Here is a 14,483-nt window from a genome sequence, read left to right as displayed (position 1 = left end):
ATGTGCCAAAAAGAAGCCATAGTGAAAGGTGAATATAGTACAATAAGATATTTTGAGAGAGAGAGAAAGAACACATTAATATAACTTTTATTGCAGTATATTACTATAATTGTTCCATTTTATTAGTTACTGTTGTTAATTTCTAACTGTTCCTAATTTGTAAATTAAAGTTAATCATACCTATGTACATATTGAGAAAAAAAAAACATAGCATATTTAGGGTTTAGAACTATCCACGGTTTCAAACATCCACTGGGAGTGTTGGAAAATATCCCCCTTGTGGATTACTGTATAGTACTATAGTAAATGTTTTACAGACATCTCATTTGATCTTCAGCACAGCATTATGAGGTAGATATTCTCATTTTACAGTTGGTTAAATTATTCCTTCACAGTCATATAACTATAAGATGACTTAGCGAGTACTCTAACCCAAGTATAATTTCAAAGTTTGATCTCTTAACAACTTGGCTTTGGATTTAAATTGTGGAGAACATTCAATACCATGCTGAAGGTTCTACTTTATCCCTGGGCATCATGAATTAACCAAAGATATTTAAGTAGTAATTGTCTTTAGTGATTTACATTAAAAAGATATCTCATGTGTCAGAATGTAATATGTTATAAATAGGAATGAAGTTGAAGGCAAGAAAATGAACTAGAAAAAGCTAGAAAAGGAATTATGAAGATCTGAAATAGGACATTCATTCAACCAGCAAATAGTTATTGGTTGCCTCTTATGCAACAGCTATTGTGCTAGACCCTAAGGCTACAAAGATCCCTACTTTCAAGAAGCTTACAATCCAGAGAAAGATATGCAGGAAAATCTTTATATTAACCATATGAATGATATATAATATGTAATACTGTGTGAGTACAGGGTTAGGGGACTCAAATTACACTTTATAGAGAAGGTAGCACTGGAGCTGACATGATGAATGACTAGGAACTTCAGACAGATGAGTGAGATGTATGGCACTCAGGAAAAAGAAACGAGAAAGAACACAGTTGCAATAAATACTTGGAACATAGTTATACTAAAAGGAATTCATTGTTTATGTGAAACCCAAATTTAATTGGGCATCCTGTATTTTATCTGGCAACCCTACTTGCCATCTACAAGCTTTCCCTATGTACAGCCATGTTACCCCCTTCCTGTCTGTCTCCATAGAAGAATCCTCTTCCTCTTCAGTATTCAGATTCCACATGTTTTTCATCAAATCTTCTCTTGACTCCTGAATGATCTCATGCTATCAATTGTCACCTTTATCCTGATCTTTGACTCATATTTTCCTCTCTTTGACCTTAAGATTATGTTCACTGCCAGTGTTTTAGTTTAGGCCCTCTTCATTTTTCACCAGGATTAGTGTAATGGCCCTCCACATGTTCTTCCTATCTCCAGTCTGGCGATTGTTCAAATCTACTTCCAAACTGTTGATGGAATAATGTTTTTAAAGTGTAGATTTCATCCTGTCATTCTCGTGCTTAAATCCTTCAGTAATCTCCATAGCTTTGAGGTTAAGGCTTGTACTTCTTTACTTTTTATACAGTGTTTTTTTATGACCTACTCAATAGCAGAAAGAGTACACAGTAAAATAATGACAAAGGATATATTATAGTAAATACATAAACCAGTAACAGCCATTTATTATCATTATTAAGTATTATGTACTATACATAACTGTATGTGCTATTCTTTTATATGGCCAGCAGTGAAGTCGGTTCATTTACACCAGCATCACCACAAATATGCAAGCAGTGTGTTGTGCTACCACTTAATGATGGCTGCGTCATTAGGCTATAGGAATTTTTCAGCTCCATTATAATCTTATGGGACCACTGTCATATACATGGCCCATCATTGACCAAAACACTTTGTGGCACATGACTGTAGTTAGATTTACCATCACCCTTCTAAAAGCAGGACAGCTATACCGTACTTCTCCAAATCTCCCAGCTTTCTGCATGCTGTTCTTTTCGTCTGGACATCTCTCTACCTTCCTGTGTTCTACTTCAATTAGCTAACACCTTGACATCACATATTACATTGTCCAAAAAGTTTTTCCTGTTTCCCAAATTTAATTGAGATATCCATTCTCTATATTCCTGAAAAATCTGTCAAACTCTTCATATATTACAACTACTGATTTACTGATATCTCTATCAGAATGTAAGGTTTTTGAGAGCAGAGACTAATTGATTTTATACTTATCACAATAATCATAATATCCATAGCACTTAATAAGAACATGATAGATATTAGCTAAACAGATGATTGACTGATGGTATTAAAAGCTATTTTGGAAATAGAAACAATGCAGCTCAGTAACTGATTAAACAAAAGGATGGGAGAAAGAGAAGTCAAACCAAACTGAGACTCGGACATGGGCTTAAATAGGGAGTAGGAGCAGGTTTGGAGGGATGGGGAAGACAAGAAGTTTGATTCTGGGTATATTTAGTTTGCAGTACCCAACTGACATTGATGTAGAAATAATCAATAGTAGTGAAACAAGCTTAAAAGTAGAAATAGTAGCACAAAGGGAAGTTGAGATAGAGATGTAGTATAGAGAATGGAGTTGTAAATTTCTTATGTCTAGATTTAGCCCTTCAAAGACTATACTCAGGAACATGAACTTGATACATATACACATAAACAAATTTATTTATCCATTTTTTAAATAATTTACTTATTAGCATTTCCTGAGTTTCTTTTATATGTTAGGCTGTATCATAAATGTGGGATTAGAAAGATTTTTAAACCATGGTCCCTCCTCTGGATGAGGTTATAGTTTAGTGAGATATTTTTTTAAAGTCACGAAATGTTGTAAGAAGTGCTATATAAAAGAGTTGGTGAAATGCTGTGAGAGCCCAGATAACTGAGCAACAAATTTTGCCTTAGGAAATTGGAAGTTACTTCAAGAGGAAGTGATAATTGAACTTAATGTTCTTTTCTTTTCTTTAATTTTATTTTTTGGTTTTTCAATTAGAGTTGTCCCATTTTTTTCCCCATTGCTCGCCCTGACCCAGCCCACCCCTTCTCCCACAGTCACCGCCCCCATTGCCCATGTCCATGTGTCATTTATGCATGTTCTTTAATTATGAACTTAATGTTCTTAAGTATGAATATCATAGTAGGTATAGAACCAAATAGCTTTCTGAATTCTTCCCAGTTTGGTAATTTTATTTCTCTTGAAATTTTTTTCAAGAATAATGTCAGAGAACAGAACAAAACCAACAGACTTCTTGAATATTGTTACAATTGTTATCTTTAAAACTTCCTTCTCATTACTTCCTTTAGTGTTAGAATTAGAGTGCTTAGAGGTGGGACAAAAACCTGGAAGTCAGATTTTTTTTTCTTCTTCTTCTTTTTTTAATACATAAATGATTAATTATTTTAACAATAAAAAATAACAATCCATCCCTCTCAGATATTAAGACCCTTTATAATCTTATAAAGGACAATGGGCAAAGGTCTCAAGCTCCTCTAGCTGCTTCAAGCTGGACATGGTCATCGTCCTACCTACCCTTGGGTCCAGACATCCCTAATAAGAGTGGGGGTGTGGAGGCGAGGGTGGCCTTCCCACATGGGGAAGGATCGTGCAGACTCCACGTTAGTTGGCTGTCCCTGGACAACGGTGTGCTTGGTTTAACATGCTGGCATCCTTGTTGTATTCTGGGGGCAACAGATTTGGCAACAGGGTTAAAAGACATCATTCAATCCATAACCACTAGATGACAAAAGGCAGGGGTTAATTTTTCAATGATCCACATTAGGGGGAAAAAAAAATTAAAAAAGGGCTTCTTTGGAGGAAGATGTGCCAGGCACATCTCACCTGTCCAAAACCCTTTTCCTCATTATACTTAGTTTGGGCTGAGGGAAATATTTTAGGTTTCCCCCCTCTTAGACCTCTGGGCCATTTCGGTCCAAGCCATTAGGATATAAAAGAGGAACCAGTTTTAAAGTGAAACCCACAGACCACCCCATTCTTCACCAACCCAGCCACTTAGTTCAGCCAAACCATTGAGTCTCAGGAGGCAGCGATGCAGACAGGATTAAGTGAGGCCTATACGTACAGAAAATCACTCAGGTAATGAGATCATAGGCTTATGCCCTTTGAAAACAGAAAACACATGCTAATTTATGTGGTATAACCCACAAACAGGTCTCTAAATCTGTAAGACTGTCTTATTGGAAAGACATCCAGTTGCAAGGCATTTGACATTCTTCTTGCCTGTAACTTAAATATCTTTGATGATACCACAGACATAGTTTAACTTTCAAGTGAAAAACATATTTTAAATGAAAAGAGACTTTAAAGACGGTTAGCTGCACTACTTTATAGTCTACCACTGATCATTGTGATTTTCCTTGAATAATGATTTTTCTCCCTAAGATTACCCTCCTTGTCATTAAAGGGACTGCATTAAGTCAGATGTTTTAATGAACACCAGTGGTTGAATTTCCAATGGGTATAATTACTTTGTGAATTACTTTGAGCTTGTTACCTCATCAGAAACAATATCATGAACTGATATTATACACACCTCTGAATTTTAAAATATCTTAGAGATAATTTTATTTTTTAAAAAAGAAAATTTTAAAGGAAGAAGAATATGATTTTATGTCTTATAGGTTGAGAAGGATCTGTTTATCTCTCTCTTTTCAGTTCTTACTATTTGCCTTAAAGTTGTTTCTAGAAGCAGAAAGGAAAAACAGAGCCAAACATACTGACCCTATTAGCACGATGTGTTTCTTTAGTTGTATACACTGTATCACAGAATCATCTTAAAACTAACTTTACTTTGATATACATGTCTTGTTTGGAAAACCAGGGCATTATAAATTACCAAAGCTCTGTTGAGACTATAGAAGGTTGTTATCAAGAAAATTATGCCCACTGTATTTAAAATATGTGGTTACCCTACTTGCAAACATATTGGGTTCTTTCCAGAGCAATTTGGCACAATTCTAAAAAAGCCTTTTATTTTCTCTTCATTTTTCTGCCATTTGACTAAAACTCTCAAACCAAGATTAGATATTTGTGTTAATTATGGTTCTGTTGATTGTGGGGTTGTGTGTGTGTATAGATGTACACATGTATATAGATACAAAACATACTTCAGCAAGCCTTCTTGAGTGCTGAGCTACCCAATGTGGCAACATGCTTTCAAGTATCCCATAACAGTAACAAAACGACATCCTTTGCTGTTTACTGCAAAAAAGTGAACACCCAATGAATATTCTGTCTTCCAGTAAATAGAAAAATAATGTATTTGTTGCTATAATGGTTTGTATTGTCACTTTGGCTATAGAAATAGGCATGGTAAAAAGCACTGTTATTGTCTGTTATATAACATCCCTGATAAATTATTAGAGAACACATGCTGTTTGTGAGGTTATGTTACAGAATATATGGAAATAACTTTTAATTTTTTAAATCCCCACCTGAGAATATGTTTATTGCTTTTAGACAGAGAAAGGAAGGGAGGAAGGAAGGGAAAGAGAGGGAGGGGGAAAGAGGGAGATAGAGAGAGTGGAGAGAGGGAAAAAGGGAGAGAGAGAGAGAGAGAGAGAGAAACAAACATCAGTGTGAGAAACACCGATTGGTTGCCTCCTGTACATGCCCTGCCTGGCCATTGAACCTGCAGCCTAGGTGTGTGCCTGACCAGAAATCCGATGCAACCTTTTGATGTATGGGATGATGCTCCAACCAATTGAGCCACCCAGCCAGGGTGGAAATAACTTTTACATTAAATTATTAAAATATGTTATGTGTTTAACTAGATAGAAGTACACTAACTTGGTCAAAGGAAAATGAATAACTAAAAATTTTTCTTAAATCATCTTAATCCAGCCCTGAAGATTTACATTCTGTACCCTAAATCAAGGTTTTATTCACAGATTTCTAATATTAACCATTTTATCCTCCAAGCAGCATTTAGTAAGCTCAGAAATATTCATTGAGTTTGTACAACAGGGAATGTACTATGTTGAAAAGTATTTATTGAGTTTATTAAGCAATTACTTGAAAACATAATTAAAACATGATGCTCTGTCTACTAAGAAGTTGTAATCCTCTGAAAACATGAGATTCCACATATAAAAAGTTAAAAAGCATAACTAGGCAGCACATGATAAGTGAAGAATAAGGACCCCAGAAGAGAGAATAACTTATGTGGCAATTTTTCTAAGGACCTTGTTAGAAAAATTAGGATTTGAGTTGGATGGGTTGGACTTGGCCAAGAAGAGCCAGGGGATGAGAGATTCTCTGTGCAATATGTACAAAATGAACACAGGGATGAAGGGCAGAAGTAGACACACCTGATTTAAAAAAAAGTTAGGAGGCAGATTGTGACAGACCTCAAATATAAAGTTGAGACATTTCAATGCTAAGAAAACCCATGGAAGACATTTTTATTGTGGTAAAAACACATAACATGAAATGTACTCTCAAAATTTTGACTTTATATACAGTATTATTAACTATATGCATGTTATTATGCAGTTTAGCTATCTAAACCATTTCTATCTTGTGTAACTGAAACTCTGTATCATTGAGCCACAATTCCCATTTCCACTTCCCTCAACCACTTGCAACCACCATTCTGCATTCTGGTTCTGCAAATATACGTTTGAAACCACTTGTAAGTAGAATATTTTTTCCTTCTGTGATTGGCTTATTTCACTTAGCATTAGATCCTCAATGTTCATCCATGTAGTAGTATATGTCAAAATTTCCCCCCTTTTTTTTTCAAGGCTAAATAACAAACCATCATCCAATAGTCCAAAAGTCCAAATTTTCTTTACTCATTCATCCATCATAGACATTTCGGTCGTTTCCACCTATAAGCTACTGTGAATCATGCTGCAATGAACATGGCAACAGTGCATGAAGGTTCGGGTTTCTCTACATCCTAGCCAACGCTTGTTGTTTTTTAAATTATAGTAGCCATTCTAACATGTTTAGGGTGTTGGTTTGCATTTCCCTGATGATTAGTGATGTTGACTACTTTTACATATACCTATTGGTCATTTGTATGTTTTATTTGGAGAAATATCTATTCAAAATTCTTTACCTATTATTTTAATTGGGTTATTTAGTTTTTACTTTTCTGCTATAGGAGTTTCTTATGTATTAAGCCATTATCAGATTTATGGTTCATAATTTTTTCTGTCATTCTGTAGGTTATCTTTTCACTCTGTCGTTGATTTTTTATTAACTGTGCAGAAGTATAGTATTTACGAGCCTATTTTGCTTTCATTGCCTTTGCTTTTGTGTTACATCCAAAAAAATCATCGCTAAAACCGAAGTTAAGCTTTCTACTTATGTTTTCTTCGAGAGTTTTGTGGTTTCAGGTCGTATAAGTCTGTAATGCAATTTGAGTTGATTTCTATGTATGGGTAAGATAAGAGTCCAATTTCATTATTTGTCATGTGGATAACCAAATTCCTAATACCACAGGTTGAAAAGACTGTCTTTACCCCATTATGTAGTCCTGGCACCCTTGTTGAAGACCATTTGACTATATATGCATGGGTTTATTTCTGGACTCTCTATTATTTTCCTTTGGTCTACATGTCTGTCTTTATGTCAGTACAAAATTTTTTTTTTTATTGCTGTAGACTGTAATATGTTTTGAAGTCAATAAATATGAGGACTACAGCTTTGTTCATTTTTCTTAAGAATGAACAGGGTCCTTTGTGGTTCCATATGAATTATAGGATTTTTTTTTCTCTGTCAGCAAGAAATGCCATTGACATCCTGCTAGGGATTGCATTGCATCTATAGGTAACTTTGGGTAGTATGGGTATTATAAGAGTATTATGTATTCTAGTCCATGAACATGGAATGTCTTTCCATTATTTGTATCTTCTTTAATTTCTGTCAGCAGTATTTTGTGGTTTTCAGTGTCAAGTCTTTAACCCCTTGGATAAGTTCATTCCTAAGTATTTTATTTTTTTTTGATGTGATGGTAAATTAGATTGTTTTTTTAATTTTCTTGTTTAATTGTTTGTTTTTAGTATATAGAAAAACAACTAATTTTCTTATGTTGTTTATATATATTGCAGCTTTGCTGAATTGGTTTATTGGTTTTTTGTATTATCTTTAGGATTTTCTACATACAAGATTCTGTCATCTGTGATCAGAGGTTTTACTTTTTCTGTTCCTATTTGGGTAACTTTTTTTCTTTTTCTTGCTGAATTGCTCTAGGTAGAACTTCTAGTACTATGTTGAATAAAAGTGGTAAGAGGGAATATCCTTGTTTTGATCCTAATCTTTGAGGAAAGCTTTCAGTTTTTCACTTTTGAGTAGGATATGAACTGTGGACTTTTCAGATACAGTCTTGATTATTAATTTGTTGAGGTTTTTGTGAAAGGGTATTAAATTTTGTTAAATGGTATTCTGCATTTGTTTAGGTGATTATGTTATTTTTATTCTTTATTCTGTTAATGTAGTATATCACATCAATTGATTTTAATATGTTAAAAATCCTTGCACCCCAGGCATAAATCCCATTTGGTTATGGAATATGATACTTTAGTGTGCTGTTGAATTAGGTCAGCTAGTTTTTTGTGTTTTTTTTTTTTTTAATGATTTTTGCTTCTGGATTTATCAGAGCTATTGGCCTATAATTTTCTTTCCTTGTAGTGTCTTTGTCTGGCTTTGGTATCAGGGTAATGCCTCATAAAATGAGTTTGGAAATGTTACCTCCTCTTTGTAACAGTTTGAAAAGGATTTACAGGAATTTTTCTTTAAATATTGGATAGAATTCTCCAGTGAAGTCACCTGGTTCCGGCGTTTTCTTGTTGTTGTTGTTGTTTTGGGGAGGGTGATTACTGATTCAATATCCATAATAGTTATAGATCTGTTCATTTGTGATTCTTTATCAGTCAGTTTTGGATGTTGTATGTTTTTAGGAACTTTATTCCTTCTAGGTTATCCAATTTGTTGTTGTATAATTGTTGATATTTCTCTCTTATGATCCTTTTATTTTTGTGCCATTAGTTCTAATGTCTCCTCTGAATAAGAAAACTAGTGCCATGTTGAGAAGGATCTACAGGGTGTTTTCTGGAATAGAATTTTTTTAGTTATTTTTATCAATTTTTATTCAGTGAGCCTTTGATTTTTAACATGTATTTTTATTTGCAAAAGATTTCTTTTAAGTTTGAAATTTCTAATAATGTTCAGATTGTTACTTCCTTCTCTAAATTACCCTCTCTTTTTTACGAGCTTGTATCACGAAGGGAGAGTAGTTGAAGAGCATTTAGTACAAATGATGTATTCCAAATTCTGTTGCTCTCTTAACAAATTAAAGCACTATATATCCCATCCATCTGTTTCAGACTTTGTGAACACATTATTATGTATTTATTGTACTAACATCAAGTTAACAATGGGGCCCATTGCTTTAAGTTTAGAAGTATTTTTTTCTGAAAAGGTGTCCCATTGAAAAGTAACATAATGAGCAGATTATTTGAATACTAATGTACTGTTTAAAAGTAAGTTTATCCTGTTACCTACTTTTTGTATGCTCTGTAGTTTTCTGTTCATCTACCCTCCCACCCCATTTTAATAACTTTCTAATGGGAAATGAATAGTACAATATAATATATCTTATCTCCAGATTGATACTAATTGAGAAAAATGTTAATTTAGCTAAAGTTTTTATTGTGTGTGCTTGTATTGTTCTCATAGGGACTCCTTGGAAATAGAGGGCCCCCTGGACCTCCTGGTCTCAAAGGAACACAGGTATGGAGAAAATCAGTATCCAGTCAGCAAAATTTTAGTTCAATCCTTCTCCTTTTAATTTTTGTGGAACATTAGTTTTTGCTAAGGAAAACATCACTTTAGTGTGGACAGTTTTTTGCCATAGAGGATTTCAAGTTACCATTTTAAACAAGCAATTATGCAATGGCATTTGGAATAATTTTATAGTGTTCTGAATTTATTAAGTGATTTATATCAGTTGTGTCCATGGAACAACTAAAAAATCTGAGACTAGAATCCAACTCATATACAGTAGAATTTATATTTACTATCTGTGTCTACTTAATGTATTTGTAAACCAATAAATTATATCTTAATTATATTGTGAATCAAACAAAATGTTTGTTAAATAAATAGAACATATGATTCTAGAAAGCTCTATATATATTGTTCAAATGTGTTAACATCAACTTTTATTTGAAGGTGAAAAAGCAACTTTTATTTAGAAAACATGTCAATAAATGGAATAAAAGCATGTATTACTTTTTTATTTTCTTAAAGAGTACTGTATAAAATTTTAACTTTAAAAATGTTGTCCCTGTCCAAAATTCGAAGTCCGTAAATGTGAGGCTGTCATCCAGATACACCAGGATTGTGTGGGTTCTATCCCCAGTCAGGGCACATACAAGAAGCAACCAATAAATGCATAAATAAATGGATCTTTATTTTTTCTATGTTCTTGCCTCTATTCTCCTTCCACTTATACAGTTTTTTATGCATAAGATTTTATATTTTATGAAATTACAACTAATTTGACCCCAAGAATATTGGATCTGTAAATAGTCAAGAAAACTCTAGGCCTTAACCCCATTTTGTATGATTGTACATCCTTATGGCTGAAGACAGAACTAAGACTCAAAAACATATCTATTGAATGAATGAAATATCAAAATATGCCAAGTGCAAACATTTTCTGTACCAATAATTTTTAATATACCAGTGTATATTGATTACCATCTATTAAGAACTTAATTGACTTTCTCTCTGTTTCAGAGAGATATTGAGACCAACAGTGTAAAAGTAATTCTTAATTCATAGTCTTAGTGATTCTAATCCTGATTTTGTGATGCTCTAATCACTTTCACTGTTAACTCACTCTCAGTTTTCTATATATAACTTACATTATTTACCAATTTAAAAACAATCCAATAGTACATGTCTCCTTTAGAGTAGATGTGCAATTGTCACAAAAAAACTTAAAATACAAGAAAAATCACAGAATTATTTTCATTACATCTCAGAATGAGCTTCAGATTTCAAAATAAATAGAGAGAATAAGATTTACAATTTTAAATACTTATTTCAAGCTATGATATATTTTGATTTTTTTTTTAAGGGAGAAGAAGGACCAATTGGACCCTCTGGAGAACTTGGACCAAGAGTAAGTATCATATAAATAATTTTCAAAAAGTGCTTCTCTTAAAATGACTATTCTGTAAATGTTTTTCAATAGCATCACATTTTAAGTTATAGCAAAGGATAAAAATGAAAAGACACTATACCCATACAATCCCCCCAAATAGTCCTATAACTGGAACTTTCCAGGGATATTTTAAATGACATTATGCCTCTTTATCCTTATCTATTCCTTCAACAATCTTATGATTTCAGTAGTTTATGCAAATTGTTTGTAACGCTTATTGAAATGTAGTAGAAAGCTGAATACCTTACCGATTTTAGTAATATTCATGGAATTTCTGTTTTCTACATATGTCAGTAAAATTATGGAAAGTTAATAAGATGTACTTTCTGCCAACTTCTTTTCAGATATGTGGTAATATATGAGTTACTCATTTTCAATTTATGAAAATGAATTCTTTAAGAATGTGGGTATGCATAACTTAAGTTTACATTATCATGAAATAATTAAGCTGTGCACATTGCACTTACTTTGAGGCATAATTAGACTCACATAAAATACATCTCATTCTTTTTTCTTGAGAACATCATAGCACACAGCTTCTTAAAACACTTAAGGAGACAATAATTTTTTCTTTTGCACCTTTACCTCACTAACACATATGCTTCCACTATCCCATTGGGGAAAAATAAATATTTTTATATTTTTTGTAAGGTGAGTTATATAACAGAAAAAATGTGGTTATTTGAGCCCAGTATAATTGATCTTAAAATTTTGTTCCCTAGAAAATAGGGGAACCATATTCACCTCATTTCTACTCAGTCATAATAATTATTATTGTTGCTACTTTTGGTCAAAGATCAATTTGGGGCTAGTATTGCTCTGAGTATGTCATGTGAATTATCTCTAATCTCATAAACAACTTTATATGATACTTCCTGCATTTTTAGATGTGAAAATAAGGCCTTAATTTTCAAGCATAACCTGCTCAAGATAACCCTAATAGAACTTAAACAGGACCAGAAATGATGATTGAAGGACTGATGCTCTGAATTGCTTGAATTCAAAGAGATTATAAATGTACTAATACAGGATTCCAGTGAGATTCATTCCATTATGTAGATATGATGTGTAACTATTTCTTAATGTACTGCAGTGCCTGAGTGAGTATCACATTATTTTAATAATTAGTTTTCTTAAAATCCTCATTCAAGGATATGTTTATTGATTTGAAAGAGAGGGGAAGGCAGGGAGCGGGGTAAAGAGAGAGAAACATTGATGTGAGAGAGCAACATCAATCAGTTGCCTCTCCTATGTGCCCAGGCCAGGAATCAAACCCACTACCTAGGTTTGTGACCTAACCAGTGATCAAACCCTCAACCTTTTGGTGTATGGATGACGCTCCAACCAACTAAGCTAACTGGCCAGGGCAAGTTTCACATTATTAAAGATGAAAGAAACATTCTCAGTAAGGCTTTTTCCAAATAGTGTGAATAAAATACAGTGTAATTTATTTGTAAATATCATAGACAAATCTAATCATTTAGACTCAACTACATTTTTCCTGCTGTATCTTCAAGTTCATTAGAAAGCAATTGATACTTAACAATAATAGTATGATATCTAATTCTTTTTTTTAAGTTTCTTTTATTGATGTATTTTAAAATTGTTGTTCTATTACATTTTTCCCCTGTTGCTTTCCCTTTCTAATTCTTTTTTAATGATTTAAATATTTGTTAGTGTTTTTATGTCTCAGTTATTGGTTAAATGCCATATACGATGCCCAAAGAATGGTATATCTGCCTCTTTCTTTTTTTCTTTTCTTTTTAAACTTTTTTATTAGTGCTACTTTGTGCTTGGTGGAAAACCACTAGACAATTTTAAGCAAGGCAGAGGCAAAAATTAGAGCAACATTTTGGTTAGAAGTCCTAATATGATTTTAATTTGCTAAAGTTTTTATGTGTAGTCCAAGTGGAATGAGAGCCAGGGGGGGGTGTTTTGTTTGCTTTATTTTAAGAAAGAAAATATGAGCATATTTGTTAATGGATTGGAGTAATAAAATTCAAATCTATCATGCCTAGTAGATATTATAAATTAGTGCTCTATTTAGCAATCTCTCCCACCCCATCTTTTTTCTACTCCTAGATTTTAATTTGTCACACATATTAATTGAGACATAATGATCTCCTTAATCAAATCTTATATAATCAAGTATTAGTTGTTCTATATTAGAAACCACATACTGTAGATTAATTCACCCAGTATCTGGGATATTTACTTCTTCTCTTCCAGTGATTTTATCCTCTACTCTTTTCAGCTACTAAGTGCTGTGATCATTACCAGTAACAGCAATCTCTCATTTTCCATTTCAAACTTCTCACTGCCCAGTCATAATCCCCTGTCTTTCTATTGCATCCTCTCTAGTGAACCACTTCAACATTCTCATAAGAACTTCAATCTAATGACCCTATTGTTATTCCATTTTTCCTTATCCCTACCATTACCTCACATCGTTCCTCGTCATGCTTAAAACATCATAATTATCCCTTTGATTATATTCTGAATTCCATGTCCATACCCATTCACTTTTACTTACTTAAATTATTATTTTACAATTCTCTCTTCTCACCTCGATTTGTTTCTCATTCTCATCCTTAGCCCTTCACCTGGCATCCTAGTTCTCTGAGAAGACTGAATTGGAGTAGATCTTCCACGAGAGTCTACCATCTTCTTCTACTTACCTCCCTGTATTGCTGCCATTTCCTCTGCCTTCTCTTCTATTGCTGTGGACAAACAGGCCATTTTTCTAGCCAGGGTCAAAACTTCTCCATGCTTAACTGTATATATTACTCTCTTGCCTATTGAAGAACATTGATCTAGCAATTCTCTCCACCCTCTCCTGCATCATAATTTTGATCACTCTAATGGATCAACCCTATCTCTTTTTTTTCTCTTTTCTTTTCTAGGGAAAACCAGGTCAAAAGGGTTATATAGGTGAACCAGGACCAGAAGGCTTAAAGGTAAAGCAACTGACTTTATTACCAGTTATAAAGTATAATTTTCAAAAAGGTAAAATAATTACTTTCATAAAAATATGCAATGAACACATGTCAAAGATTTTGTTTAACTCAATGAGGGCACCGTTGATAATGTTAAAACTGGTTATAACAGCATTTGAGAAATTATATATTATAAATTATGACATCATTTTTCAATTCAGACTATGCAATTATAAATGTTCAACAGCTACATATTATTGGCTACAGTATTTGTCCTACACAGTTTAACATTTTGGTACTCTACATTGCAATATAATGATTAATTTTAAATAGCAATGAATGTATTATTCCATT

General features: G+C 33.2%; 1 protein-coding gene across 1 annotated transcript in view; it reads left to right on the top strand.

The window, feature by feature from the left end:
- Positions 1 to 14,483, top strand: part of COL24A1 (collagen type XXIV alpha 1 chain) — a 295,110-nt gene that overhangs the window by 123,062 nt on the left and 157,565 nt on the right. Inside the window, exons 20-22 of the mRNA XM_090268285.1 lie at positions 9,699 to 9,752; positions 11,107 to 11,151; positions 14,097 to 14,150. Coding sequence (XP_090124411.1) covers positions 9,699 to 9,752; positions 11,107 to 11,151; positions 14,097 to 14,150 — 153 coding nt within the window. The remainder of the gene's footprint in view (positions 1 to 9,698; positions 9,753 to 11,106; positions 11,152 to 14,096; positions 14,151 to 14,483) is intronic.

The sequence above is a fragment of the Furipterus horrens genome, unplaced genomic scaffold (genome assembly GCF_987537825.1).
Source record: "Furipterus horrens unplaced genomic scaffold, mFurHor1.1.pri manual_scaffold_3, whole genome shotgun sequence".
Classification (NCBI taxonomy): Eukaryota; Metazoa; Chordata; class Mammalia; order Chiroptera; family Furipteridae; genus Furipterus; species Furipterus horrens.
The sequence above is the reverse complement of the archived record's forward strand: the minus strand, read 5'-3'. Positions and strand labels throughout refer to the sequence as shown.